This window comes from Dromaius novaehollandiae, chromosome 1 (genome assembly GCF_036370855.1).
Source record: "Dromaius novaehollandiae isolate bDroNov1 chromosome 1, bDroNov1.hap1, whole genome shotgun sequence".
NCBI classification, from domain to species: Eukaryota; Metazoa; Chordata; class Aves; order Casuariiformes; family Dromaiidae; genus Dromaius; species Dromaius novaehollandiae.
In genome coordinates, this window is record NC_088098.1 from 188,949,081 (window position 1) to 188,972,789 (window position 23,709).

Sequence of the window (23,709 nt, forward strand, 5' to 3'; positions counted from 1 at the left end):
CCGAAACATCAACATCTGGTCTGTGATGATGCTTCAGGAAGACACTCTGCACTTTCAGGTGTGTCAGTACAAGCTCATAAGCAAACTGCTATTGAAAAACCTGTATAAACAACAAAGAGTTTCTGCAAAAAAGTTGGTTGTGTACAGCTTCCTGAGCTCTTACATATTTTAAATGTGCATTAGAAATAATCACTGAGACAGAGGTAGTAAAATGACCAAATTATATTTGATCATGCTCAAGACAGCCATGGTACACCCAACTAGTGGAGCACTGTCTCTCTATGCATCAAACACAGAAGTCCTGTGGCTGCACAGGAAATTATATTTTACCTGCTGGGTTTGTCCTGATATTTCAGCTTTCAATTTTGAAAGAAAAAAGCCAAGGCAAGGAAGGGACAATAAAATTTTCAGAGGGTCCCAATGAAGAGAAGATATCCCAGGAAGCCAGTTCTCCACTCCTATGGCCATACAGCTCCCTCTTTCTTTATAAAGAGGCAGTCCGGAGCAGGACAAGGAAAATGAGCAAATGTCAGTCAAAAAGATTACTGGAGGATAAAATGCACTCTAAATATGTATAAGGAAAAAAATGATACAAGAAATATGTTAACTTAGAATGTGTGAGGAATATAAAATGCCATGTTGTTGTTAAAATCTGTAACCACAAAATTACAGGAAAAAGATTAGTAAAATTAAGAAATTTTTAATATAAAAATGGCTGTTGGGAAAGCATAGACAAAGGACACTTGGAAACTGTAAATGAGCAAGCATGGGGATACAACTTGAACACAATTCTGGTAGTTGAGGAATGGATTAAACTATCACTTTTCAGAAACTACCTGCAATTATTTGCTCTAAAAACTGCAAAGACACCAAACAATCAAGAAGAAACCAATGTGCCATTACAGTGCACCTATGAAAGGAGAGTGATCTTGGTTGCTGCTGTGTAGCAATTCTAACTTCTGCAACTGTTCTGCAACAAATAAGGGATCAAATGCACAAGCACGTGAGCTCTCTGAAAAGGATTTTTTAACGTACTTGTCATTGGTCAAACTGTGCCCATTGAATTTGCCTGAGAGGATAGGCCAGCTCAGGTGAAAGCGGCAGGAGGGAAGGAGGGCAAGGCGAGGAAGAAGAAGGGGGAACGAGGGCAGGAGGAAGGTGAAGGGATCTCCCTCTTTCGGCAGCAGTAAGCGGGGAACCACAGCCCCAGTGTGTTACTGCGTTTTAAAATCCAAATTCCTAAAGAACTGTAAGAAAGATGCCAGACAAGCGAGGGAGCTTCATTTGGTATACAGCCTAGCCCGCAAACTTGACTTGTGTGAGTAGTCCTCGGCATGCCTAATCCCATGTGCCCGATGAATGACGTGACTGCAGCGGATGAATGAAGTGTGAATGAAGAGTAAGGGAATGAAAAAAACGCAGGAAGCAGAGTACATCAGTTTTGGAACAGCTTTTGATGTAGTGTTTCACAAAATCTGACTCGTAAATAGGTTCCTTTTGGCTTGGACGCGAGAGCTGCTATGTTGACTGAAAACTAGCAGAAGGGCTGCAAAAGGATAAAAATCACAAAGCTCCTTAAGTGCCTCCCTGCATCCCAGCTCCAGTTTCACAGTTCTAAAATTGGTGGATCCTCCCAGATGGATGCAGGACCCCGTCCTGCTCTGGCTCCTGCTGTGACCGCAGGGTTTTACTGCGGGGAGGTCGGAGCGGTTTAACAGGCCACCTTACGCGTCCTTAGCTGCGTACTGTTAACAGATTCCCCAGCAGAAAATAACACACAAAGTATGTTAAAGCAAACAGGAATGCATCTCCGTTGTCTTACGGCACGCACGAGAATTCCTGGCCAAATTTGTTTGTTTTTTTTTTAACCAATGCCTTCAGGAAAAGGAAGACACTCCAGCCGAGCAGCCCCAGAGCGGTGCTCCGAGCTACGCCGCGCGGCTCGACAGCCTCATGCACGTAAGTCGCGGCCCATGTCCAGCCCGGCGGGATTAGGGCACCGCAGAGACCCCGGTGTACCCCAGGCTGGGACCGCGGCGGGCCGCAGACCCAAACCACCAGCTCAGAACGCCTCAAACAAGCTGCAGCCGCCCTCTTTCCCCAGGCTCGTCCTCGGCGCCACCGCCGCGCCGGGGCTCAGCAGGCCGCGCCGGGACGGGGGGGGGAAGGCAGCGGCCGTTGGCCGTTGGCCGTTGCCCCCGCCCCGCGCCCGCCTCCGCGCGGCCGCTGTCCCTCTCGCCGGCGGACGCGCGCGCGCGGGGCGTTGGCGGGCGGCGGCTGGCGCGGGGCGCGGCACCATTTTCTCGCGCCGCCCCTGCCATTTCGCGGCCGGTCGGCCGGCCGCCGTGGCCCGCGACGCGGCCAGGCCCCACGAGCCGCTGCAGCCCCGGCGATGGTGAGTAGCGGCCGGCGGGCCCGAGGCCGGCGTGACCCCGGCCCGTGCGCCCGGGGGAGGAGGAGGAGGAGGAGGAGGAGGAGGAGGAGGAGGCGGCGGCCGCGGCGGCAGGGGGGGAAGGCTCCCTGAGAGCGCAGGGCGCTCTGTGGCCCTTTGTCTGCGTGTGCCGCCGCTTGGCTGGAGGCAGCAGCCAAACCCGCGGCTTTGTGAGGCGGCTGAATAGCGCGTTTCTCTCGGAGCGAAGGCAGGGGACGTGCAGGGGAAGGGACAATTATTATTATTATTATTATTCTTTTTTTCCCCGCAGCCCTCCCCCTCCATCAGCCTCATTGTCAGTGTGGCCTTTGAGTGACTCTGAGCGCCGTTATCCCCCCGAACAAGGGTTCCCCCGCTGGGGGCTGTGACCCCGGGGGAGGTCGTGGCAGCGCGGCGGTGGGGTCATGGGCCTGACACAAACCTCCTTGTTTCTCCTGGCGTTTGGGGTCGGGAGCCTGACAGAAGTGGGGGATTGTAACCAGAAGCGGTTTGGGAATTGCTGCCTATGGAGACAGATAAAGAGGCTGCCGATGAGTTAACACAGAAGTATGTGGTGGTGCTGCCCTTACATCATATGTCTGGTGGGCTGTCAAACTCTGTTAATGAAACAATGTTCTTAGAGCTGTAAATGCACTTAACTGTAATTGCTTATTTTTTCAGGCCTTTCTAGCTTACTAAAAGCTGGATGTGTTGCATCTGCATGGTACTTTTGGAAAAACTTTGGCCATGAAATAATTGATTTAAAGCATGGCCACTCTCTTCAGCTCTTTTTGGCTGCGTGAATACCTAATCTACCTGGAGGTCAACTGCTCCGTGTTAAAGCGTCTCCAATGAAGCCCAGTTAGGTTGCGGTTCCTGTGCATGGGGTGAGCAGAATCAAAACACTGTTGCTGCCAAAAGGAGGAATTCTCATCTTCCTTTTGCTCTTATCTTGCCGGACCCTTTTGGAGCTGATTCAGCACACTGATCTGAAAGGCTTGTGAAGTAGCTCATAGGAGGTCCTGACAAGGACCAGGCCTCTTGCAAAGGAAGGGGGAGAATACTGCTCCTGACCAGCTCAGCTGCTTGTGGAGATGCAACGTGACTCTGTCAAGTTTTATTTAGAATATTTACTTGTCATTGCAGGAAATTTGTTATTCAGTGTGAGCTGACTTTTTGTTTTGTTTGAAGAAATTTGTATGCTGCGATCAGCTTGGTGAAGTTTTGATTTGCCTTCTGCCTGCTGCTAGTTGATAAACCCAACTTCTGTGTTGAGAAACATCCTAGATGAATTTGTCTCTCGTACACCGTTTGAAGTGTGGAATTAAGCTATGGAGCTCGTTTTTTGTGTTTATGGGTTGAGTTGTTTATCCCATCTTCTGAATGATGAAACTGTGAAAATTGCTCTTTCTAAGGGGTGCCGTCTCCTGGGTTTTTAGCCAGAGAGGTCATGTGGCTTAGGAGAAGGAAGGCAGCCACTGCGCCTTTTTGTCCGAGTGACAGGTCCTAGGGCCATCCATACCCACGTCAGAAGCTGTGCAGAGAACTGCTCAATGGAGGAGCTGAGATGTTGCTGGAGTTTGAGCTATAATCACTCATGCAATTGTCAAGTTGCTAATAAAATGGATGTTCTAATCCACAGGAACTATATTCTTTGAAATTAACATTTTAAGGAAGACGGAAGTTGAAAAATAAAATTAAGTTGCCAAGCTGATTCAGCTGTCCTAACCAGTCATACAAGGTTTTAGTATTCTCGGTCTGGTGTTCCTGGCATTGTTGCAAGAGTAAAAGAAAATATGCTCATAGGCTTCCTCATTTCTTTTTTTAAATCCTTAGTTTTTAATGAGGTCATATAATTCAGTTCCGTTTATAAAGTGTAATTATTTAATTGGATAAATGGGGTTGGAATGCACCAGGAAAGTTTCACTTGGATCATGAAACGTTTTCATGCATATTTTTGTGCTTTAAGAGCATAAAAGTTTTCACTGTTTGTCCTGCATTTTCAATTAAACCTGTAGTAAGCATTTTCTGTAGTGGTTTGCAGTACTCGCTCTCAGGTATGCAAAACCTGTTTTCCTGCTCCCTAATTAAAAAGTAAAATCCTCCCTGGTAAAGGAGGTAGACCAGAGAAAGTAGTTTCTGTACTGTGAATTTCCAAATACTAAAAGATGGAGAACTGCCATTTTAGTTTTTGCAGTTCTTCTTTTTCACACATTAGCAAAACTGTGAGTTGTCTCCCCTTTGTGCTGCTACCCATGGCTAAAAGTTATGAGTAAAGCTGGAAATAGAGATCTGCTCATGAAGAGGAAGACTTAAGACTATGGGGGCAAAATCATCCCTTTCCCTTCATTTCATTCTTTTAATATTAGGGAAAGGATGGAAGAGAGAAACCTTGCTTGTTCCAGCAGTGAAAGGTGCTTCAAAATGACTTACTAGTGAGGATGTTGCCTTTAGAAAACAAGGTTTCTGAATGGGATCTGTGGTCTTGTAGGAATCCTTAGGCTGCAAATGGAGTAATGGGCCTTTTCCCTGGGGCTTTTGTCTCCAGCTTTAATGGCAGCCTCCTTCTGCCTGATGACCTTAGTCCTGAGGCCGAGGAGAAAAGTTGGCCACTTTTTCAAACCCTGCTTATCCAAACAAACATGTCTTCTCCTACTTCTTGTCACTGGTGAAGTGTGGGCGATTTGCTTACACCTTTCAAGAATAGTTTTTAATGTGAAGTGTTGCTGCAACTGTATCTGTTCTCTTGTGACAGAAACTCAGAATCGATGTTGCCTTTCTTCCCTGTAGTTATCTTTGCTTTCCTTGGATCCGTGGTATTGATTTTATTGCTCTTCTCGTCCTGTGCAGCCTGGATCTTCCCTTGCAGCTCTTCTCTTGGCTGCATTTGTTTGCCACTTTATATCTCTTTGAGGGGACTGGAACCTTAGTAATAATATAAAAACTATTTAGAAGAGCTCATTCCTATGCTTTGCTGTTACAGGGCTACAGGGATGCAATTTTTTTTGTGATACATCTTTTAATTTATAAAAGGAATTTTATTTTTATATGTATATAATATGAAAGGATTCAATACAAAGGAGGCACCTTTTAACGTATAGCTCAAAACTAAGTGTTTGAGAGGTTTGGCAAATACTCTCTCTCACCAATTTTGGTCTTTATTAGCTATTTGTTTTCTTAGGGCATGCTGTAGTTATATGGTGTCTGCATCTGAGAGCTTAACTTCCACTGGAGCCACTGGGAGTGTAGTGGGCAGGGTCCCTTCACTGAGACTTCAGAGGGCTACTCCAGTACAAAGATAAATGATAAATCCTCTTCCTGTAGGTCCTGTCCAGGAAGAGGAATTGCTGAAGCACTGATAGTGTGAGAATGGAATTGGAAAAAGAGATTGCATAGGAGTAAAAATGATTAATAATTTTTTTTCCACTGCAAATTTTCAGGATTATGTGCAGCTTAGTCTTTGAAGTATTTTAACTTTGTGTTGAACTGCTCAGCAATAATTCATTTGCTTGGTAAATAACAAATACTGCGGGAGCAAGAGAAAAAAATAAGCTTTTGAGTAAATGGTGACTCACCTTTGTCTTTGCAGATGCAAAAAAAGAGCCACATCACATATTTTGTAGCTGAAGAAATTCTGACACTTTGCTTTTTCAGCCACCCTTTAATATTGCTTTCTTAAAGTAGTGGTGCTTGATGTTTAAAACAGTAAGCTCTGGATGAGTTGAGCAAGTAGAGAGTGATCAAATCTTAATATGGCATATCAGCTTGGTATCCTTGGTGAAAATCCAATTGCTGAGTCTTGCATCAGTGAAGAAAGATTTAAGTCTTGAATTATTAGTACATGAGTTATTTTAATTTAATACAGAAAGTCCTTCCTGGATTTGGCTAGCCTTTCCTAGCATTTCTATTGAGAGTCAGAAAATGGTTCTGCCTGGACACTGAGCTGTTCTTGTGCCTGCCATCTGGTGGCCAGATACCACAACTAATTTGTGAAGTTTCCAATTCTGGGGCTGGACTGGTTGTGTGAACCCAGCTGAGGCTTTGTCTTAAGGTTGTTTGAGGAAAAAGGTACATCCTTTTTTCACCGAGCCTTGTCTCAGATGGAGATGAATTTTTGCATAGTTTTCCTGGAGGAAGAAAAAATTTTTAAAGTTCTGTTATTCTCTTTATTCTCTTTCCTAGGATATGATGGAGCTCCTGGAGGAAGATCTCACCTGTCCCATTTGCTGTAGCCTGTTTGATGATCCTCGTGTCCTGCCCTGTTCACACAATTTCTGCAGGAAGTGTCTGGAAGGAATACTCGAGGGAAATGTGCGGAATGTGCTTTGGAGACCATCCCCTTTCAAGTGCCCCACATGCAGGAAGGAAACTCCTGTTACTGGAGTCAACAGCTTACAAGTCAATTATTCTCTTAAAGGTATTGTGGAGAAGTATAACAAAATCAAAGTAACTCCTAAAATGCCTGTGTGCAAAGTGCACAGTGGGCAACCCCTTAACATTTTTTGCCGGACAGACATGCAGCTGATCTGTGGGGTGTGTGCCACCCGTGGTGACCATACGAAGCATGTGTTTTGTTCTATTGAAGAGGCCTATTCCCAGGAGAAGCGTGCGTTTGAAACGCTGTTCCAGGGCTTTGAAACTTGGCGTTGCGGAGATGCGCTCTCTCGGTTGGATACCTTAGAAACCAGTAAGAGGAAAGCTCTGCAGATGCTGACCAAAGATTCTGACAAGGTGAAAGAGTTCTTTGAGAAGCTGCAACACACACTGGAGCAGAAACGCAATGAGATTCTCTCTGACTTTGAGACCATGAAGCTTGCAGTGATGCAGGCCTACGACCCGGAAATCAATAAACTGAACACAATCCTGCAAGAGCAACGAATGGCTTTTAACATCGCAGAGGCCTTCAAAGATGTATCTGAACCCATTATATTTCTGCAACAGATGCAGGAATTCAGGGAAAAAATCAAGGTGCTTAAAGAAACTCCTTTACCTTGTTCCAATGTAGACATCAGCCCTACAATGAAGAACTTTGATACCAGCCAGTGGAATGGAATAAAACTAGTTGATGTGGACAAGCTTTCCTTGCCTCAGGAAAACAACACTTTTAAACTCAAGATTCCCTCAGTCTTTTCATCCAGATTTATAGTGACCTCTCTTATTTGCTTGCTTATCCTTGCTGTCACCAGAATGTCCTTTGTGGAGTCTGTTGTTGACAATCTCCAGTGCTGGAAATCTCAGTTCTTTACAATTAGCTTGTCCTATTTGGCAGATACAGTGGAAATAGCAGATCATGCAGTCTTTTACTGGGAACAGATGACAGATGGAGCTTTACTTTTAAGAGAAAAGTGTAAAAACTATACGTTAGTGGTACTGGATAATGTTGCACAGTTTGTGTGCAAATATAAATTGTTGTGAAGTCCCTACTGAAATGTAAGAAGTAACAGAGATCTGGTGAAGAAACCATAAAACTCTGTAAAATTAGTTTTGGGTTTTTTTTTAAAAGATTTCCAATGAAAACATTTTAGAGATTCAAAACGTTTCCAAAATATTCCTACTGTTCACATAGTTTGAACATTGATAAATTGGAAGGTGAAATTGAGCTTTGAAAAACATACTGTTTCTGAATTTTTATTTCAGTGGTGATTAGGGGAACATTATTCATTGTAAATCATTTTACTTACCAAAATACAGGGCAGAACTGTGTACTTAGTTTAATGTAACATAATTGTAGAATAAGATATTGTATACCCTTTGATAAAAAGTGTTGCTCCCTAAAAAGCATAGCTTTTTTTTTTCTTTTTTTCTTTTAACTGGGAGGTGGTTTGGAAAGAGGAAGAATGGTTACCATCGAGAAGAGTGGTGTACTGAGAGGCTTGTTAAGACTGCCCATCCTTTGCAAAATACTGAGTACATTAATTCACATTTTGGAACCTCTTTCTCACTGAGGATGTTACTTTTCACTGAAACAGATTTGTTTTTTTTTTTAGTCTAACCAAATGTTGTAATTATCTTGTGTATTCATGCTACTGTAGATATTGGTTATTGTTTACATATGCTATACAAAAGCACATTTTCAGGGCAAGCATCTTGAATAAATTGTAGGGGTAAAGAGAAATCAGTAAAGGCTGATAAGAGAAGAACAAGCAGCAAGATAGCACATACTTTGCAGTTTACTTACCCTAATATTTTCATGCTGGAAATCTGAGCTGTCTTGTTAGATCCATGTTCCTTGGAAGCCACTTCTTAAGAAGAGGCCCTAGTGTAAACAGTTGTGTGCTGTGAAACGCACGCACCTGGTCAGCTGGGGAAGGCAGCTTGCGTTCTAGCCCTGCCAAGGTGGCAGATAGGGCAGTGTCTTTCCCCTTCCTCTCTGTATCCCCAGGTCATAATTCCAAGAGCTGAGGAAAAGAGACTGGATGTTTTCTTGGCACAGAGAGCATAATGTCACAGGAATATGGATATTGTTGGTGTTTGGAGGTGCTTTAGCCTTGGAGCGTATGCAGGAGACATACGTAGTCTCTTTTAGTGTTCCATTTGGTTCCATGTACCTTATTTCAGGAGTGAATTGACTTTTCTGAGTTTATTGACTTGGACGTAGGATAAGAGAATGATTTAAAGTGAAATGTAAGCTTAAGTTATCTGAAGAGTATATGATACTGAAATACATTACTTGAATTACATTCAACCTCTTTTTGCAGTGGTCCTATGAACAACTATATGTAGAATGAAAAAATCTTACATCTCCAGGAAGCAAATGTGCCATACTTTGGGGATATTCTTTGGTCTCTATGAAGGTTTAATAAGGTGTGATGATCAATTAACTGTCTTCCAGTAGAACTGGAAGTTGTTCATGTCAAAAATAAAACACTGAATTCCAAGAATCAAAGTTTCCAAGCAACCAAGCTCTGCAAACAAAGCTATTGTACATGGTATTTACATCTTTGTTGCCTGGGAATCCTCTTGCTGCTCTATGCCTCACCTCAAACACTTGCTATGCAGCTGCAGATGGCTTGCAGTTTAGGAAGAGTAAAGTCACAAACACGTAAGCAGCGTGTTATAATTCTTGACTGGTTGAGGTGACAATGAGTAATCGAGAGGTGGTTGTTCTGAGTGTGGGAGGGGTGATATTTGTAACCTGGGCTTCTACTTTGCAGCAGTTCCCCGAGTCCAGGTTAGCACGGATGTTGAACGATGAAGACCGTGAATTTAAACAGGTGAATGGGGAGTTTTTTGTGGACAGAGATGGAAATTTGTTTACTTACATCTTGGACTTCTTGAGGACTCTTCAGGTCTCTTTACCCACTGATTTTTCAGACTATCAGAGGCTGCAAAGAGAAGCAGAATTCTATGAGCTCTACTCTCTGGCTGACCTCCTGAGCCAGGAACACTTGCTGAAGCCGAGGCTGGAGATCTTGGAAGTGCGTTTTCTTCTCCAGGAAATGCAAGCCTTTTTCCGGATCTTTGGTTCCTGCAGTGGCACTGTGGAGGCTCTTGCTGAACAGATCACTGTGTTTACAAGCCAGCAGTCAGGACAGAGCTGGAATAGCCCTTTTCCTTCTCAGAAGCCACTCATTCCGCTTCCTTTGGAAAGACCTTCTCATCATGATATGGTTTTTCAGTGTGGTACTGACTACTCTGCTGGTGACCAGTTTGTGGCCAGGTATTCTCCCTAGTGTGACTTCTCATTATGGAAATGGCTTCATGACTTCTAGTTCTTGAACTACATGCTACTTGCTAGTCGGACTTATTTTAAAGAAACTATTAAACAATTGTCTGAGAGAAAAGAAATAATTTCCTTCTTTCTGCCTGTTTAATGTTACATTTTTCCAATGGTGAAATATCAGATTTGTTATACTGATTTGCCTATTCTCAAAAATATTCCTGACTTTCTAAAATACACTGTTCTTGATATTTGTTCTTATTTTCTTTCGAGTCTTTCTTGTTTCCTCCTTGCTCTCTCTCTCACACTTCAGAATTTCACAGCATCACTGACCTTCTAAAAAACTTGACAAACAGAGTAAAATGAAGCAGAGCAAACAAAATAAATAAGGAGCGAGCTACTAGAGAAAGATAAGTAAAATGGCCAGTAGTTCATGGTCCCATAGGATTTCATATGGAAAAGAGGAAAAAATAATGGCTAAACGGGTGGAAAACATGAGTGCAACTAAGATTACCATTCAGGGACTGGAAAGCTTTTAGGGTCTTTTATAGGGGCAAGGGGAAAGGGTAGAATACTAACTACACAGCAGGTTTTCTTTAAGTTCAGAGCCAGGTTCTGTTTATATTAAAGTTGCTGTAAATCTGATTTTTGAGGTAGTAGCATCATATTTTAATGCCATAGTTCACATTTTAAAAAAATAAACTCTTACTGGATGTCTCCGTTGTACGGACACACATTCTAATACAAGAAAATTTAACCTAGTTTGTCTTGTGTGGCCCTCAGAACATCTGGAATTTTACGGAAATTTCATTGGAATAGTTCCAGCGGGGTTATTCTCTCTGTTGAGTATAGGAATTAACACGGCAGTCCTTTGATTATTTAAAAAAAAATCAGTAAAGTTTATCTTCCTTTTAACTTTCTTTAGCTAAATAAGTAGAGGAAACACTGAACTACTTTGTGTTTATAAAGCAACCTATATTTGTGTACCAAACCTTAACTTTATAATTTATTTTTAATTTTATTGCACTAACAGTTGCTTTAGTAGGTATAGCAACTTAAATACTGCAAGAAGTATTCCTAATTTGAACATTTCTCTTTTCAGACTTGGCAAAATTTCTCCTTTGCAGATCAATAGAAAAGTATAGCTTGATTAATGAAACAAGTCAACTTTGATTATGTTGCCTACTGAATTTCTATTTAGTTAGACTTTGTGGGTGATATGGACTCTATGCCCTTTTTGTGCTTTTCATGAATGTTTGGTGTACTTTTCTGTGAACTGTGGAACACTTTCACCGCTGTCAACTTACGTATTTTGTAATAGTATTTTTACATGACTTCTGTTCCTTGAAATGTCTGGATGGATTCTTAAATCTGTGCTTTATTTCAAGTATAATCATTTGAGGTAATGTGACAACGATTTTCCTACTTATTACCATAAGACCTGCTGTACAAGGTAACTTTGCAATAAATGTTATGTTTGTAGAGAGAGATCCTGTGTAATGAAGAGTGACGCTATTGAGATGAACCTGGTTCCATTGCCCCTTCTGTCATTTGACTATACTTGCTTGAAAACCTGTTGCAATGTTGTAGGACATGCTAATCAGTTCCCCACCGTTAAATGAAATGAAATGGAGATTATCACAACTGTTTCTTAAGGAAATGAGCTTTGTTGTGGGGCTGAAAGAGAAGTGCTTATTCTGTAACGTGGAAATGGACAAGCTGAAGAATACTGTTCTTATAATGAGGAAAAGAGTTAAATTCATCCTTAAGGGAAGAAAAAATCCAGAATCTTGGTTGCCCCAAATCAGTGCAACTGTGTTGATGTGCACCATCTGATGACTTGGTTTGTTTAAAAAAATATTGATTCCATCCTTCAGGAAGTAATTAAACTGTATTCTAATAACTTTTTTTCTTATTTTAGGTATGTTTCCATAAAGCCTGATGATAGAAAGCTGATTAATGGTACTAATGTGCTAGGCCTGCTGGTTGACACTTTACTAAAAGATGGATTTCGCCTCATAAGCACCAGAACAGTCTCCAGTGAAGAAAAAGTTGAATGCTACAGTTTTGAAAGGAGGAGGCGGCCAGCAGGCCTTACCATCACTGTGAACCAAAGCCCAGGGAGTTCTGGGATGGCACAGGCAAAGAGGAGTCAAATGCATAAAGGGAAATAAAGCTTCTTCCTTTAATCTTTGAAGGTGAAGAGGGTTATGCCAACACTACTAACCTATTTTTTGTTTGTTTGTTTGAAACTGCAGTTATGGAGGGAAACAAACTATCTTCTATGTATTCAGAGGAAAAAAAAAAAAAACCCAAACTTTTCCTGCCTTTTGCTGCTCCACCCTCTTCAATTCTAAATGGAAGAGCCACAAATGCAATATTGTGTTTGTGGACCGGATTCTGGTATTTTGAAGGGTGGTTTTTATTTTTTGTCTGTGGCTAAAATTTATATTAAGACTCTCCAAAGAAGAACCATGTTAGAGTAATGACATTCCTTCCAGAAAATCATTTTTGTGTTCTCTGCTAATATGTAATTAGACTTTAAATATGATAACATCAGGAGAAGTAAGTACACAACTCTCTCATCCTGACAGTTTGAAGAAGTGATTGGAGGAGGAATGCAAATCTGGATGGTTGCATATTGTTTCTACTTGTGAAAGAATACATACACAGACAATTGTCTTGCAAATAGTTGCAAGTAATATAACAGAAACATCACAAGTTGTATTGCTCTGTGACTTGTGACATGAGAAAGTGGCTTTGGGAAGCCACCATTGGTGTTCATGAAATAATCTATTATGATCCCTTGCAGAATACCTTCCTCCCCTCCAAAGGCATTAAGCTACTCTTCAGTACTGAGAATTCAATGATAAAAGGGTATTTTAAAAAAATACTTGCTAACGAATAAAATACTTGCTAATGAATGCTCTGTTAATTTTTAGAACCTTAACTATAAAAAGAATGAAAACATGATAAACAGTCCTTCAGTTGGAAGACTTAGTACAAAGAATTTTTTAATGCTTGTAAAGTGGAAGGCATATTTAGGAGGAAGTCAAGGCAGAAGTGGCTTTAAAAGTCTTAGCAATGTTATCCCTGAACAATGCTGTGTAGACACCAAAATAGCTCGGGTGCCAGAAGAGGTAAGTTAATGAAGCTTTATCAATTAAGAATCTTTCTTCCTCCCTTCTAGGCAAGGAAGGAAGGTAGTGATAACCTCAAGGATTTATTACTTGGGTTTTTTCTTGATAAATACTGATTTTTTTTTTCCAGTTGCAAGCAGATGAGTACAGCTTCTTTGGACTTTCTTGGCCAACTAATTAGATCTAGTATTTAGTTAGCTTTAAAGTTTGACTTTATTACTTTGTTTGCGTTACTTAAAAATGGATGAGGGTGGTGGGAATCACTCTTCTGTTTTTGCCCTGAGAATTTCCAGTGACTTTCTGCAGACCAGACTGCTAGTGCCACTATCAGGCTCCTATTTTCTCTTACTGCCAGTGTAATGCACTTTACCTTGACCAGATTCAGAAGTTAACCAGCAACGATTGGGTTCTCTGCTTCTAGAGCTTTCTGGGTTAAGGATAATGTGATTATGGGACTACATCTGCTAAGGTGCTTGCAGGTTATATAATGTAGGAAATATTGTGGAATGTAAGCATGGATGCTTTTAAGTTCAAACAGGATTTTTTTTGTCAATAATGTCAATATGTTAATAGCTTGAGTGTGGGCCTTTTGTTAGACTTTGGCTTATTTTCTTTAATTTGTCTTAGCAACAGTTGTATTAATGCACTGGTTGGTCTGGACTAAACACAGCTCACTTGTTTCCAGGCTGTAAGATAGCTTTGGTATCTGTGCAGCATTACATTCTCTGTAATGCATTCAACATATCTTTACCCAGAACAGCAAGGAATCATGACTCGTCTCTTCCAAAAATTAGAGTGGCTGTAGGGCTGCTTTCACGTTGCACTGACTTGTCCTGAAATCCCGAGTCCACTACAGGTGCCGACTGGACCATTCTACCCTGTGATGAACGTTTGTCCATATCAAAATGAATATGATGGTGGACTCTGTGCTGGGGCTGCTGATGGCAGCTTTAGGGTGATGCAGCAGACCAGCTGTGTGACACAAGCGTCGCAACACATTGCTCTGTTACAAAGACAACACTACCTGTTTGCTAAGCAATCAGCTCATTTTGAAGTACATTTACTGACTTGCCAAAAAAGTTCCCATTCCTCAAATCTAAATAAAACCGAGACCAATAATTGTGAGTATTGAATGAATCAGTGGCTTTGGTATTTTTAGAAAAGAGACTAACCAACAATGGCGAGAAACACAAGATGAAAGTGAAAACTTTTCTGGGAAGGAGGAAAGAAAATGGACTTGAGCCTGTATTTAAATGTTATGATTTAAATGATCACTGACAGCAGCATAAACCAGCTTCATAACCCTTTGTAATAGCAAATGTTGTTTCACTCACTGCAGAAGTAGTGGGTTTATTTTAATTGCTGTAGCAGTCACTTTGAAAATTCAATTTGAGATTTTTTTTTTAATAAGGTGGATGAAAAAAATCAAATATTTGCACTTAGCCCCCCCCCACCTCTGAGTTTCAATCTATGTCTTAACTCATGTTTCATGGTGCAAAATGAATATTTAGTACAACTATTTTACTAAGCCAGCTTATGATGCACTAGTGATCAGCTGTTTCTGGTTCCTCTCATGGGTTCATTTTTATTCATCACAAACATCATCCTATGAACTTAATATGTTGGTTGTGGGAAAATACACCAGTGTAAGTTCCTGTCCTGTAAAGAAGTGTACATGCTCTGCCTTGATGTTGCGTGTGAGTACTGTGAGACTGCGTATTCTGAAAATGAAGCACATGATGATTGTTGCTAGGGCTGGCTTCCCAAGTCTTTCTATTATTTACTTTTACCTAGCAATGAACTGCAAGTTTTACCTTCTGTCACTTAGGCACCTGCAGGAAACATGACTAAACTGTTACAAAATGCTTTTGTTTTTCCAACTAACAGTTGCTGAGGTAAGCTTGAGAGCATGTGTGTCAATAACCTGATGGTTTCTGTCCTGCAGAAACTTATCAATAGACTTAAATGAAGACAATTTTGTATTAAGCTGATTCCTCAAAGGAACGTGCCTTCCCGAATTTCTTTGCACAGACAGTGAAAACAGCAGTAATAGAGCTGCGCATGTTTTAGCACAGGAATAGCTTTAAGCTGTAAGTTGATGGCAGTAGTCACTGAGATGGAGGTGAAAGTGCGTTTATTTGCTAACAAATGAATATAAAAATAGCACCAGCTAACAAAGAGGATCTGCAGTTAGGCTGGTTAGCTACGGCCCTCCACCTTGCAAGATTTTTTCCATCAGTGTAAAGTGTTGCTGCATCAGGGTGACAATGTTTCTATGCCCTCTTTGGAGTGGTATGCAGCATCTGCCGGCATTGAGCCAGTTGTTTAGAAGTAGTTGCCAATGTTATTACTATGTCTTCCCTTTGGAGGTCCCAAACAGGCAATGAGGTAGCAGAGAGCAGGCCCTGCCGTGTATCACCAACAGGGCAGCTCACACCGGCGCAGTCCCACAGCCGATACGGCTGTACAAGTAGAAGTGAATTTGGCCGATGGAAAGATTTATGAATACTGCTGCCTATGAAAGGAGGAAACCAGATTAGCTCTGAGCCCGGGTGATTTTAAAAGCCTTCAGGTCAGAGACAGAGTATGTGTTAAGCTAAGCACTTTCTCACAGAAATCTTGGCAAGTGAGTAAGCAGATGCATATTGCTGGTGACTTGGTGATGCTTTTGCATAGGAGAGAACTAGGAACTTTGATCTCTCACCCCTTTTTCTATCGTTATTTTTGGTTAAATGGGAATGGGCTTTTGAAACATTTGGACTCTTTTCTCCAATTAAATTGAAATTTATGATCACTGACTTATTAATTTACTACTTCCAGTCATTGCCAACTTTCTCAAGATAATTCATTTTTCCTTGGAAGGTTCAGGATTTTGCTGAATTTGTCAGGGACATCAGTAGATTTACTGCTCTGTTTGCCTTTTTATTTCTTCCTTTGATTTAGCAAAAGTATCCAGCTGTTCCACTGCCTGGTATGCTGCAAATTGACTGCCATAGTGCTGGAGCAGGCATGAGCCAGCCCTGCAGGTCACTTCTGAATATACAATGAGCAGTGAAGTTTCTTCTGCTTATTAACACAGAAGCAAACTCCCAGAACAGTAAGATCACAAGAGGGGAAGGAAACTAAATGGTAAGGTAATGCAGTCATCCTGTCCTACATCTACTCAAGCTTGCATGAGAGAAGGGGATCTTCTAAAAAGTGGTGATAGCTTGCTTCTAGATTTGCAGATAGCTCAGGAAGGTATCACCTCATTTGTCATATATCTCCATTTTTATTCTAATCATTTTTCTTTATAGTTGGATTTCATCTTGCATTCTTTATTCAAGGGGCTTCCTCAATAAAGCCTTATGATGCCTCTGCCCAACAAGGTAGTGTTTTCATTTTTTTTCAACCCCCTGCTCTTGCACTGTGTTGACTTACCTTTGGTAGTGATTGATTACATTTTTGTGCTTTTAAATAGCTTTTTGTCTGCTTCTTCGCAAACTGGGAAGTTCTATTTAGTTCTTGTCACCTCTTCCAGGGACACATGCTTTATCTCCCACCTGAATTTTTCAGTAATCTGCTGATGGCAGGAAGGAGAGAGTCCAATGTGAACCACCTTCCTTTTCTTTGTCCCCTTGCCCAGCAGTGGAAAATCTTTGGATCCTGCTTTCTAAATGATTATTCTTGAGAGTTTTCATCCTTCTAGGAAAAGCATGAAAAGAATTTCATTCTTTTAGGAAAGCCTTGTATGTTCAGCAGTCAATGCTCATAAGATTGTATAATTAATTAAGAATAGTTGTTTAAATAAACCTATTTTGACTGATATAGTGGTTAGACTGAAAAAGACTGATCTTTTAGCTGTGGTCTTTGTACTGGAAAGTTTTCTCCTTGGTTATACAATTCCAAAACATTTTTCATTTCCCTGCTTAGTTGAATCTCACAAAAATAGTAGAGGACTCCAGCCTAAGATGCAGTATATGAGGAATTAATAGTTATGGGCAAAAGAATTATTCTGTGGTAATTGCATTCTGCCCTGCTTCTGTGTGCTTGCAAATAGGGGTAGTAACTTCTGTTTTAACTGGAGGAATTTTTCTTCACATTAGGCTGTTCCGCCCCCTGCCACCACCACTTTTTCTTTTTTTTTTTTTTTAACCTACTTTGGTTAGTGTCCTATTTGGTTATTTTTTTGAACATTGTTGCAATGCTCAAAAATAACTCACTTAAGCTGAGATGCGCAAGGCTGATGTACTTTTGCCTGTCTCTGAAGGGGATAAGTCTAAGGTGTATGCAACACACAGGCTGGGTGATATTCAGTCTTGATCCATAGCTGAATCCAGTATCATAAAGCAGCCAAAGTGGATTAGAAATCCCATCTGAGATCACAAAAAAGTGTTCATAACTTTGAATAATTCAAAAAAAAAATGTATTCCCAGATTGCTGGAAAGTGTTATTGAATATTCATTGGGAAACAAGCTGGGAACTATCCAAGAGGGGAAGGGAGACTCATTGCCTCTTATTCTTTCCCTATGATTTGTGCTGAACCATTGCCAGGCTTTAACTTTACAAGGTTTATTTTTATTGATTTTCAACAATAATCAGTGGGAGTATCTACAATAAAAGATTTACAGTGCATCACGAGGAAATACAACTCCCTACCAAATATTATATTGATCTATTCCCAGATGCTACTGAAACAGCATATAAAAGACCAAATCAAGTCCAGTGATGGAGAACTTCCTCTCTCTAGTGACAGATGCATATGACTATTATGTCTTCAGAAAACAATAAAAGGGGAGGGAGTGACTCCACTTCTTTGACCATATCTTCAACAGCCCAGTTAAATCTGTCAGCTCAATGTAATCCACATAAATAAAGAACTGGGAACCAAGGGAACTGCTAGCGCATCTGAAGACTCTCAGTCTTTGAAGCTGCATCTCCTGTTGCAGTCAGGCCGTAATTAGTCACAGAATGCCTTGTTGTGACTAGCATTGGATGGACCAACAATGATCTGAATAGTCTGGAACTGGCTGGAGATATGCCTGGAGCCCAGAATATTCTCAAATGAATGGGTGGGATGCACATCACTAGTCATCACATAAAATACAAATAAATTTGACTTCTATTAAAAAAAGAAAAAGGCATGTCAATTTTCTAGACTGTAGTGTAGTTTCTGCAAAAATATCTCCCTGAAGTTTTATCTATAAGTGTGATCTGATGTGTAAATTTCTCCATGAATTTCTTACTCCATTTCTACACATCTACAATGCAATGGTTCAATAACTGGTGGCTTCTTTCTGGTTGGAAGGATGATAAATGCAGCCCTAAAGGTTGGAAACAGCAGTGTGTACAAATCCGCTTCAGAGAATGAATGTAGTGCTTTGCTTTCTAAGCAAATTTCTGCTACAACGGTCATTTGAACCCTTGCTGAAACTGTTAAGAATTAAACGTTGCAACATTGTTCCATCCTGATTCTATGCTGGAAAAAAAAGACAACAGATTGGAAACATCAAGCCTAGGATTTTCCAATGACTTCAAAGTTAGGAACTCAATTTTCTTTAAATTTCAAAGGGAGATTTTAGTTTTCATTGAGGCCTTTTTGAAATGGCTGCTCTATGCTATTTATTTATTTCTTTATTTATTACCGTGATAGCAAATAGGTAATAAAACAATTATTGACATTTCATTTCTTTCACAGTGTTGTATTGAACAATAACTAGAGCTCATGCTGATCCTTCTTTCCTCTAATCTGTGCACTTTTTTACTACTTCAGCTTGCTCCTAGGTCTGGTCACTGGTGGAGTGCAGGCTCTGCTTCTCTTTAAAGAAGTACAGGGATCCACAGATGAAAGCAAACTCCCTTTTTTTCCCAGTAGGGAAAGAGAAAGGGAGTCAAGGGACAGAACTCGGCTGGAGTCACGGTCTTTGTGGAACCAAACAGACACAACTTATTGTATCGAAGGGAAGGCAGTTAACAGAGCTGTCAGAAATTTCAACACCAGATAAGGAAAAGCAGAAAATCTTATACGAGTAAATGAATGGGTGGGTGATAGCTACTAAAGGAACTTGGAAAAGGCACAGAATGACTTAGATGAGAGATTTAGATTTTCATGAGGCCACAGGGACATTTTTTTTTTTCCAGTTTGGCTAGGTAAGCAAATATATGGAGCATCTTATATTGTGTATATTGTGCATATCTGAAGAACCAAATTTCTCTCTCAGAAGTCAGTCTCGCATCAGCACTAGGAAGTGAAACACTGAAGGATCCAGTTGTTGGATGGATTGATCATTTTGATACGTGACATCTGGAAATAGAAGCCAAGCTTTTGGTGGCTGAACAGACAAACTTTGATGATCCAAATGCCAGCATTACTTTGGCAGTGCTTAGGTTACACGCCACTGTTAAACTGGATGCTTCCTGTTCATCGCCTTTGTTTTGCTTTAATTCAAGTTGCAGTACTGAGGGCAGTAAACCTAGGTTTCCATAAACCAGAAAGGCATCTTCTCCTGGAGCAGAATGTTTTCTGTTCAGATAATCAGCAGATTATCTGTTTTCCATGTTTGCAAACAGGTTCTTAAGCCATATAATTTTCCTTTGGTACCTATGATCGCTCAAAACATTATCTTCTGAAGATGGCCCAGTATAATGCGGATCCCTGGAACACATTAATGGCCTAATGACTATTACGGCAATGTTGTCAAGAGCCTAAATGAAAACTTGTAACTGCATGGCCCTTGGCATAACTGAGATCCTTCTCCCACCTTTGTTTAGGCAAAGCAGAACTTTCATCCCAAACAGTGTTGTCTGTCATTATTCAAGAAGAGATTTCTTTGACCAGTGAAGTATGATGGTGCAATCCAGAGTTCACTAGTGTTCAAGTGGAGTCCCCAAATCCTTATGGATGCATGTGGAAAAGGATGGGCAAAAGATAAGACTCACCTACTATTTCAGAGATTCTATGGAAAACCTTTTCTGGCAAACGCACGAACAAGCACAGGAACACTTGTGTAGCTGCTCTTTTGGCTCTAGCTTGCCTAAGAAGCTGTGCTGTAGCAATCTGTAATGCTTAGCTACTCAAAGCCTGATGCATGCTCTCACTCAACTTCTAAGGTAAGCTTGAGCTTGAAACTGAACATTCATGAAGTCATACAAGATAAGCTATTGCAGCAGCAGTCTGCTATGGTTTCGATACTCTGTTTTGTGTGGAGGGATCACTGTTGACTTCTTGTTTACTCACAGCACCAAGATGTAGCCATGAATGAAGGATCCGATGACAGGTTGCAGGAGTTCACATCCAGAGCATTCAGGATATGAAGATGTGGATTTCTGTTTTTCTGAAATAAGTGATGACAAGCAAGCAGATCTCCTACTGGAGGCAATGACTCCCACTACAAAGATCACATAGCTTCTTTGGGCTGGGTGGATAACAATGGGGAAATGCCCATTTTGAAAGCTCGGAGCATGGCATTTTAATCTGGTGACGAAAAACTGCTAGCTGGAAATATTACTTTATATCCGATCTTTCAGATGTATGTATTCACATCTCAGAACCGGGACAAGCCAAAGCAAATACCGTATGGGAACTGAGGCATTAACTCAACCCTTTTTTCCTTCCTTTTTTAAAAGAGTAAGTGGGATCTCTTTCCCCTAAGCAAAGAATGTCCCTAATGATCTAACACACTCCCATTAAAATACCCTGGAATAGAATGGAGTAAATGAGTGACTAAAATAGGATATGCAGGTGTGATGTCTGATGCTGCCATGTTGATTAAAGAAGCAGGTGAACTGCCTCACACAAGGAAAGACTTTTTTCTCTCTAACTCTTTAGTTGCTTTGTTGGAGGGCCTGTAGGTCTGTACAGTTGGAAAGTCAGTGCTTTGTGACACCTGTGCTTGGGAACAGGTCTTTACTCTCTCAGAGACCTAACAACAGTATTGCAGAACCTTATCTATATTAAGCAGATCACAAAGTATTTAGTAGCTGCTTGTACTTAAAAGTAACCTAAAAGATGTTGTCTTCATGGACATTTTTTGCCAGAAATGTTATTATTGCTATAAATGGTCTCTACTGCATCATATCTAAATTACTCTCTAGATGTCTATGGCAATCTTATCACTTTAAATTAGTATTTACAAATATTAATTATAAACACCCTTTTTAGACGGTATGGTTTGTAGGCAGTCTGGGACCCTCATTTACAGAGGGATAGCTCCTTCTCCAGTAGAGATCAAACTTTTTTTTCTCTAGGTGTCCATTTTTGCTGTTGTTGGAGGCAGCTTTCCTGCCAGAGAACCCTGTTGTGAGACTATAGTCTAATCCGATTGCATTTAGTGATGTTTTTGGTATTTGGTAAAACTATTCTGCCAATTAGAACTTTTAAGGCTTTGTACTCATCAGAGGAAGGTGATAATGAATTAGGAACTACCATCTGGTGAGAGAAGGAGGATGAAACGTGCACATAGACTGTACTATGACATCTGGTGCTACAGCAACAACAGGCTTTCTCTTTGATGGGCTGAGGTTGGAGATCTGGATGGCACCTAGTTAGAAAACACCTCAAGGACCCCTGTCATTTATGAAAAGTTAATGAGAATATAGAGATGCTGAGAAATGCAGTCAGTCCCTATCTCTGTAAATTAAGATAGCGTGAACAACACCTGAAGTCTCTGCCTAGTGTAGGAAGTCCAGCCAGAGAGAACCTTATGAAAGAACCTCTCTGTCTTCTGATTTTGACTGGGCACAGGAATATCCTTCATGGAGCTAGTGCTGCAGGATGGTGGAAACTTACGGAAAATGATCTCCAATAGAAACTACAGAAAATGACCAGCAAAGTAGAGAAACGTTGAAGCAGTACTGAAGGCTGGACCTTCATGGAGGCTTATAAAGTGTAATTTTGATCATGATTTGATAATGGAGTGTTGGTTTACTCTGCTTTCAGCTGAAGGATCCAAAGGTCCCGTGATTCAATTTCATCAAAATTAATTCCTAGTGTCACTGTCACTGGTGATTTCTGCTCTAGCATTATGGCTATTGAGGGATGCAGGGAATGCATGAAATACCCAAAGTAATTCCAAGTTTGCCTCAGAACAGCCTAGCATTCCTAGATTTGAGCTATGCTTTACTTCAGAAGAATTTACGTACAAGGAGAATATCAGGATCTGTTTTGCTCCTTGTCACCTGCTAATCAGAGTCTATCCATGTTAGGAGGCTTCCTGATGGTCTTAGCCAAGAAGTGGGAACAGCAAGAGAGTTATGGTCTTTCTCAGTGTTTCTGCTCAGGAAAACTGGAACTGGAGGGCAGGTGCCTTGTGATATCTTGAGGCAAGACGTTTTGCTTGCTTGTTCAGTCTTCCTAGAAAAATAAATTCATCTTTCATGTGCTAGTCATCAAACCACATAAAATGTATCTTATGCGAACAGCCTTTAATGGCACCACTGCATTAAATAATAAGCAGTTTTTGAAGGCTAGGGAGGTTGTGCTCATTTACGGGATCCAATGATATGGAATTCCTCCTAGGCTAAAGCAGTTTCTCCAACAGGAAAACAACAGAAATGCTAGAATTTCTAAAAGCAAATCCAATCTTAACAGGTATTTAAGAGTTAATTTAAGTATAAATTAATGAATAATAGAAGGCTACCTGGTATATAACAGGCTATTGAAAAACTCTATCCATAGCCACCAGTGGTCTGAAGAACCAGGGGATGGAAGGATTATCCCTGTCCTTGGATGGAGATAAACATTTATTGCTTTCACCGATGCTGCTGAACCACACTCTCCAGTACACACCTATTGCATGCACAGATATCGATGGCTGAATGCTGTGCATGTGTACAACTGCACAAATATATACCTGGAGAAGAACTACAAGTATTTCTGAAGACATTAGAATCCTTGTTTGTTTGTTTGTTTGTTTATCTTTGTCTATGTAGTACCAAGAGGAAGACAAAAGAAACTGTCAAAGTTAGAGAAGTTAGAGAATAATAATTTGGTTTTAATATAGAGGTTGACAGAGAAATTCCTATCCCAAGGGCATGCTTTGTGGGAAATCAGAGTAGTTTAACCAGGCCTAGAAGTCTCAAAGGAAGAGATTATGAACTCTGAGAGAAACTCAAACACTGTAATACAATCACCAGGACCAGATACTATTTTCACAAGAACTCTGAAATAAATGGAAGTAAGTGGAGATACAGATAAAAATTTGTCAATTACCATTAAAAATACCAACTGCTCTAGACTGGACAACTGCTCATAGCTAAATTCAGAGAAAAGGGTGCAGGTCAGACAGCTGGGCTAGTTTTAGAGGAAACTGATTGAGGATATTTTCATAGAATAAGGTAGTGCCTTACTCAGGCTACTTTCATGCCTGAATAAGCATAAAATTATTACACTATCACAGCTTTGCAAGTAACCTGTATGTCTCGAGCTACTAGAATTACTTGAAGGAAATTCAAATTACACAGACACTCCATGAGCCTTGAGGGAGTCTTAAAGTCTAACCATAAATTGAAAATGGAGTAAG

General features: G+C 40.8%; 2 protein-coding genes and 1 long non-coding RNA gene across 6 annotated transcripts in view; 2 read left to right on the forward strand and 1 right to left on the reverse strand.

The window, feature by feature from the left end:
* Positions 1–10: 10 nt before the first annotated feature.
* TRIM13 (tripartite motif containing 13) lies at positions 11–8,191 on the forward strand. 3 transcript variants are annotated; one of them, XM_026108431.2, is made up of 3 exons: positions 11–58; positions 1,882–1,959; positions 6,593–8,191. In XM_026108431.2, the coding sequence occupies exons 1-3, from the start codon at positions 26–28 to the stop codon at positions 7,823–7,825; spliced, it is 1,344 nt and encodes a 447-aa protein (XP_025964216.2). In that variant the 5' UTR covers positions 11–25; the 3' UTR covers positions 7,826–8,191. The 3 variants fall into 3 exon arrangements, with proteins under 3 accessions (XP_025964216.2, XP_064360941.1, XP_064360940.1); XM_064504871.1 differs by lacking the exons at positions 11–58; positions 1,882–1,959 and adding exons at positions 2,201–2,395; positions 3,092–3,297; XM_064504870.1 differs by lacking the exons at positions 11–58; positions 1,882–1,959 and adding an exon at positions 2,201–2,395.
* Positions 8,192–9,229: 1,038 nt separating this feature from the next.
* On the forward strand, positions 9,230–16,004 carry KCNRG (potassium channel regulator). The gene is made up of 2 exons (XM_026108433.2): positions 9,230–10,070; positions 11,992–16,004. The coding sequence occupies exons 1-2, from the start codon at positions 9,493–9,495 to the stop codon at positions 12,242–12,244; spliced, it is 831 nt and encodes a 276-aa protein (XP_025964218.2). The 5' UTR covers positions 9,230–9,492; the 3' UTR covers positions 12,245–16,004.
* Positions 16,005–16,471: 467 nt separating this feature from the next.
* LOC112988128 (uncharacterized) overlaps positions 16,472–23,709 on the reverse strand; it is a 90,383-nt gene continuing 83,145 nt past the window's right edge. For both annotated transcript variants that reach the window (XR_010387255.1, XR_010387257.1), the window contains one exon: positions 16,472–22,541. This is a non-coding gene — a long non-coding RNA (uncharacterized LOC112988128). The remainder of the gene's footprint in view (positions 22,542–23,709) is intronic.

Coding starts and splice junctions, on each gene's coding strand:
- TRIM13 (XM_026108431.2), top strand. CDS start 26: ATGATGCTTCAGGAAGACACTCTGCACTTTCAG. Junction 59..1,881: donor AAGACACTCTGCACTTTCAG/GTGTGTCAGTAC, acceptor CAATGCCTTCAG/GAAAAGGAAGACACTCCAGC. Junction 1,960..6,592: donor GGCTCGACAGCCTCATGCAC/GTAAGTCGCGGC, acceptor TCTCTTTCCTAG/GATATGATGGAGCTCCTGGA.
- KCNRG (XM_026108433.2), top strand. CDS start 9,493: ATGAGTAATCGAGAGGTGGTTGTTCTGAGTGTGGGAGGGGTGATATTT. Junction 10,071..11,991: donor GGTGACCAGTTTGTGGCCAG/GTATTCTCCCTA, acceptor TTCTTATTTTAG/GTATGTTTCCATAAAGCCTG.